Here is a 5608-nt window from a genome sequence, read left to right as displayed (position 1 = left end):
ACGTTTGCACATCGGATCGACGAAGGGAAGTATCTATGAGAACCGTTCAGAAAACAAGACGATCATTTCTCTACACGGGTGGCAAATCCGTACGAAAATTATGGGAAAACTACCGGGATGGTTTTAGATTAGACGATCATTCCCCTAGTGTCCAATCAAAAACCATCATTTTCAAATACTTACCGTATTCATAACACCTAACACATTGATACTTAAAACCTTCGCTGATGATTCAGTCACGGACAGTGTTGGTCTCTCAGCACTAACTCCTGGAACTGTATGGGCAGACACTCCTGAACGATTAAATATCATCCAGTTATAATCGTGAGCTCACCAGCATTAGCGATGACCAGATCGACATCAGAATGATCACGTGCCAGTTCTCTCATGGCAGATTCATCACAAACATCTGCCTCGACCAACACGACTTCTGGTGTACCTGCATTGCGACCTATCCAAATGATCACAGCCTGCTTAGAATGGCATTAGCAGTGCGAGAAGAATCGAAAGAGGCTTGTCCCGTGGGACTGGAGGAGTTGTGAGAAGTAGTACGTTCTCACCTTTGGCGCGGCAAGCCTCCGCCACAGCCTCAAGCGACTCTCTATGAACATCAGTTAGGATGAGCTTACGAGTAGATGGCCCAGCGTATCTAACTCAGGGTTGTCGGGCCCTTCCTAGCTTACTAAGGTTACTGTAAAGCGAGCATAGCTCCGAGACCTTCACCACCCGCTCCCGTTATCAAGACAACCTTAGGCGGCTCTGCTTGTTGTCGCATACGTGCCCATACCCGGGAGATGGTGTATCCTAGTGGGAGAAGACCGAGCATGATTGCATCTAGAATCTGAGAGATAACGATTGGGTCATCTTGCAACATAAGTCCATGTACCAGTCTAACGAGAGCTCCGATCCAGGTGAAAATAAAGTTGATCCCTTCGAACTTCACTACGTCAACCAGCTTAGGGTCGATATCAAGATAGGTGGGGAGGGACATAGAGTATTCAAAACTATACAGCAAACCCGTATCCTCTCTCTGGAAGCGATAGTCACAGCTTCCACAACGCTAGCATTGCGTGGATGTGGCACAAGTACTATCTAGGCATACAGTAAAGTTGGGCGCAACTCGCTGTGATTGTGTTCCTCCATGTTCAGAGGGATTAGAGATTATCAACGACGCCGCTACCATTAAGAGCGCAAGACCATGACAATTCGATCGTATTACATCCTTCATATTCAGAAACGTGCAGTTCAGCCCCGGCCGAGCCTGTGAGTGACAAGTCGTCACCCTTTCGGACTGACAAGCCAGAATCTAGTGGTAACGGTTCGGAGTACAAGATGCATCGGCTCATTAGCGCAAGGCTCTTCGAGCCGGTATTAGTCGACATAGAGCTGATTACTATACCAGCAATGGTACTCAGATATATAATTGTTTTGCCTATACGAGTCCCCAAAACATAACCAGGATTCTCCAAGAAAGGGATCTTCCATCGGCAACAGGACATGTCAGTACATCGCCTCATTTGCTCAAGCGACGTCAAGATAGCGAAATAGAGTATCACACGCTAGTCTGACAACAATGCTGAGGTTTTCGCACAATCACGTGCTTGGACCGATAACATGGATAGTATGGCATGCGGATCGGTGCGGAACGTTTCAACTAGTATAGCACGTGGAAGCTCGTGTCAGGCGATGCCCTAGCTTACGAGAAATGAAGTCGAGTGAGAACCATACCCTGAAAAATCTCTGATTCACTTTGCCTATAATATAATCCGCACAACATATGTTATCTTCCATGCGCAGTCCTCTCGATGAGCAGTCATCCCATCACATGTGTGGCAACGGTTCCTACTGCTGCCCGGAAGACATAATCACTCTGAATAGCATCAAGTTAGTCAGCCTTGCATGAATACCTCGATCGATGGGAGGCAATCTTGTCGAGCTGAGATGACCAAGATCACTATGCTTTGGAGTGTAACTGAATCTCAACAGCCAAATAGTCAGCTTGAACCTCATCCATGCATGTGGCGAGACGTTTCAAGGAACAAATGTGTCCTTCTTCTCCACAGGATACGACGAGGATTGCCCATATTGTAGCAGGACAATGACAACTCAAGCGTACTGTGTGATTGTCACTTAGAAACGTTTGCCTGCGCCGGGCCCAGCTCAGTGGACTGTTGAGGATCGGAATGGTAGACCAGTATTTCACCCGATTGTGTGGTGGCCAGCACTTGCGACTCGAAAGACCGTACGCATAGGACTGCGCCGCTGTTAGCTGGTGCTGTAACAAAACCTACGACGATAAAGTCAACCACGGAAATTAACGGGAGGACTTTTATGGTCGAGCTTGGTACTACCAAGCCCCGACAACGCTTTCACTCACCAGTTGAATCGTCGTCTGCTACATCGTACCACGCCAAACTCCCTGCCTCCGAACCAGTGAGGACAAGGTTCTCGGAACCGTCAAACGTACCTGCGAGTTATGGAGATGCAGGCTTAAAGTGGCGTTCGTATCGAGAGTAAAGGCGCAGCAGAACGGCTCTCTCTGTGCGATAAGGGTTGCCGTGATGATTCCCACAAGTATCGCTTACAAAGGCTTACAATAGATTTTGTAGCTTCGATTGACATGCTTGCCCTTGTAGTTCTTAACGACCCGACCACTCTGTGTCTCCACTAGTCGTATGCCACTATCGAGCATACCCAGTAGAAGATATCGGGCATCAGAGCCTGAGAACCTCAACGTGACATGAATCTTGGAGATATGAATAATATTACTTGCTGATATACAGCTGATCGACTGCCCATCGAACTCGTCAACCGTGAGCCGACCATAGCGGACGTCATAACGTCGAAGGCAGCCGTCCAGACTTCCAGTGAGTACCTCGTACCTCGATAAAAGAGTCGATACATGATATGATTCGACCCAGGGGTGCTAACAGATGCTATAAGGAAAGTATCGAACAAGAACGAGAGCACATAAGACACATACTCGTTGATGACCTTGATGGCCTGCACAGAATCATACGCTTCTGTTAATGTCTGTAGCGGCTTGTTGTTGGTGAATGCTCGCCAGTCCCACAACATTACCTACACCGAGAACCATATACTAATCGTGAGGAAGACCTCGCGGGAGATAACCAAACGAGAGGTGCTCCACGTTGGAAGTAGGATAGCAGTGTGATCAGCGGAAAGAGACCAACTGTGTGATCGAGACGGAGCGGAAACAATTATTACAGTCTTATCATTGCTCCCGGTCAAGAGTATGTTCTGCTCTTGGCCCGCGAAATCACAACAGTTGACCTGCCAAAGGTTCATCAGGGGAGAGGTAAATGCTTACAATAAAGCTAGTGCCATACGAGTACAACAACACAGTCGTAGACAAGTAATGATGGAGAGAAAGGGATAAAGGGCAAAACACCTCAGACTCACCGGCCCACGGTGTCGTGCAAATCTTCGAATAATCTTTGCTGTTGCCACATCCCATAGGAACACATATTTGTCGGCCCCAGCAGAGATGAACTTAGCATTGTCGTCCGTCATACCTGAGCGAGATAATGTATGGTTAGTTCAGCTGATGTGCCCTAGGATGACTATGCAGCCGTATGCATGCGTATTGCTTCATACTACGTGACTACTACGTTCTTAAGAAACTCTACCCCGGTGTCAACGCCACACCACAATTCCTCCAGATCCCCAAGACTCCAATCACGGGAGACCTTGACATACTAACGATCAGTGAAGGAGTACTCCTTGGAACAGCCACGTTGATTAATTCCGTGTGAGCCATGGCCCGTATTCAGTACCCCCCTACTTACAGCAGTCATTAACATCACGATTGTGGGGGCCAGTGTACGTTTTAATGGGCTCGCATGCGGTGCTAGACGGGTTCCATAGACGTATAGAGCGATCCTGTGAAGTGCTCATGCAGTACCTAGAAGGTCTCAGGATTCCTTATCTGGTTGTAGGTGAAAACTTTGCATAGTTATACCCACCTCCCATTGTGATTATACCGCACGCTGGTGACGACCTGTGTGTGCCCCTTCAGTCGCCGTTCCAATGAGAATGAAGGCATAAAAACCACTTCACTGGCGACAACCTTTTGCTAGGTCATAAACCCTACTCGAGTTTTGAGTGCAACGTTAATAGCTGCATTCAATACAATACTTCTTCTTTTCAGAAGCCGCTCCTTCCGAATGGACGTCCCCTTCTATATGATTCTGACAGTCCCCTTGAAACTTGCCACACTGTAGACACCAACACAAAACCCTGTTGATCTCCCACACGAAACTGGATCGCCATCAATGATATTCTGCCTTTGAAAAACGCTTCCTCCAGCAAATGCAGCTCCTACATCATATGCTTGAACCGTCTCAAGTTACGGCTCATCGTTCTAAGCAGTTGTTGTCGAGCCTGATAAAAGGAAGAGCACAGAGATGGCGCGGTGTATTGGACCCTTTTTCGAGATCCTACTATCACAAATTTCATCCTTCCCGAGTGAACCAAATATGAGCAAGACTCACAGCTCTGTTGGCTATACTCTTGCACAAAAGCTCTACCCTCTATCCTATTACCCTCGACTGCATACTCATATCGTTATGGAAGAAGCACACAAAGACGAAACTTAATCCTAGCTGGAAAATGCCATAAAAGCATTCGAACATGAAGATGGAGTAAAAGCCAATCGGTATTTGAAGCAGAAATGCAGCCATCTTAAGAACGTTACCTAACATACACCCAAAACAATCCTTACTCGCGTCTGGAGGCTCATGCCGTTGTGGAAGAAACACACGAAGACGAAGCTGATCGCCAATTGCGCCATCCCATAGAATACTTCGAAAAAGAAGATTGAGTAGAATGATACGGGGAATTGCATCAAGAATGCAGCCATCTTGAGCATGTTACCTAACCACCACAGAGACAACCACCACCAAGGCTACCAGCAACCCTCAAAAGCGGAGATGTGAGGGCCAACACTGGCGCCCAGTGGCAGAAGCGGAGTGGTGGGACTATTCTATCCTACACAGTACGCTTCAATAGAGCTAACGGAGGCACAGTAGGCATACGACTCAAGTGCGTCAGTGGATAGGGGTGAGCTAAATATTTCGTACTACCCATAATAACGGTGATCAGCAGCGGTCTGAAGGATTGGAAGATGTTCCGCATGAGACTGAGGAAGATCTGCTTGTACTGAGCCAAAACCACTCCAACAGAAATCTGATAAGACGATTATTGACCATCGAATATCAATGTCCGATGTAGTCCCTGGACTCATCGACCCAACGGTAATGATGTGAAAATGAATCACAAGGCTCTTACTTCAAAGATAGCACTTTTGTTAGTAACTTCGGCTATTTTCGACTTAAATGCGGGTAGCAGTCCGGTGGCCGAAACCTGCAACCCAGTGGGAATATTCCTATCAGAATGATACTCCATATGAAGTACCTTCTGCGTGACCGTTTCAATCGAGTTGTTATTCACCGGTGTTAGAGAGCTTATCGGCTTAGTTGGCGGTATGCTGGCAAAGCCTCGAAAACCATTGTTGGACCACCTGATAACGACTATCGCGCCGACCCTTTGTAATGCGATGCTGACCGAACTAGTATTGGAATTCATG

The 5608-nt window shown here is 47.3% G+C and overlaps 2 protein-coding genes across 2 annotated transcripts; both read right to left on the bottom strand.

Annotated features, from left to right (window-relative positions):
• Positions 1 to 308: 308 nt before the first annotated feature.
• Positions 309 to 991, bottom strand: Pmar_PMAR026842 (hypothetical protein; the record flags this gene model as incomplete). The annotated part of the gene is made up of 3 exons (XM_002767752.1): positions 309 to 439; positions 561 to 649; positions 693 to 991. 3 exons carry the CDS (start codon positions 989 to 991, stop codon positions 309 to 311), a joined length of 519 nt encoding a protein of 172 aa, XP_002767798.1.
• A 1135-nt stretch (positions 992 to 2126) lies between these two features.
• On the bottom strand, positions 2127 to 5607 carry Pmar_PMAR026841 (wd-repeat protein, putative; the record flags this gene model as incomplete). The annotated part of the gene is made up of 13 exons (XM_002767751.1): positions 2127 to 2287; positions 2378 to 2467; positions 2596 to 2721; positions 2770 to 2882; positions 2984 to 3081; positions 3229 to 3294; positions 3424 to 3536; positions 3848 to 3903; positions 4346 to 4404; positions 4745 to 4896; positions 5106 to 5208; positions 5311 to 5385; positions 5437 to 5607. The coding sequence occupies 13 exons, from the start codon at positions 5605 to 5607 to the stop codon at positions 2127 to 2129; spliced, it is 1383 nt and encodes a 460-aa protein (XP_002767797.1).
• Between the last annotated feature and the right edge of the window lies 1 nt (position 5608).

This window comes from Perkinsus marinus, assembly GCF_000006405.1.
Source record: "Perkinsus marinus ATCC 50983 genomic scaffold scf_1104296970072, whole genome shotgun sequence".
Classification (NCBI taxonomy): Eukaryota; Perkinsozoa; order Perkinsida; family Perkinsidae; genus Perkinsus; species Perkinsus marinus.
Note: the sequence above shows the minus strand (reverse complement) of the source record. Positions and strands in the feature narration are given on the sequence as shown.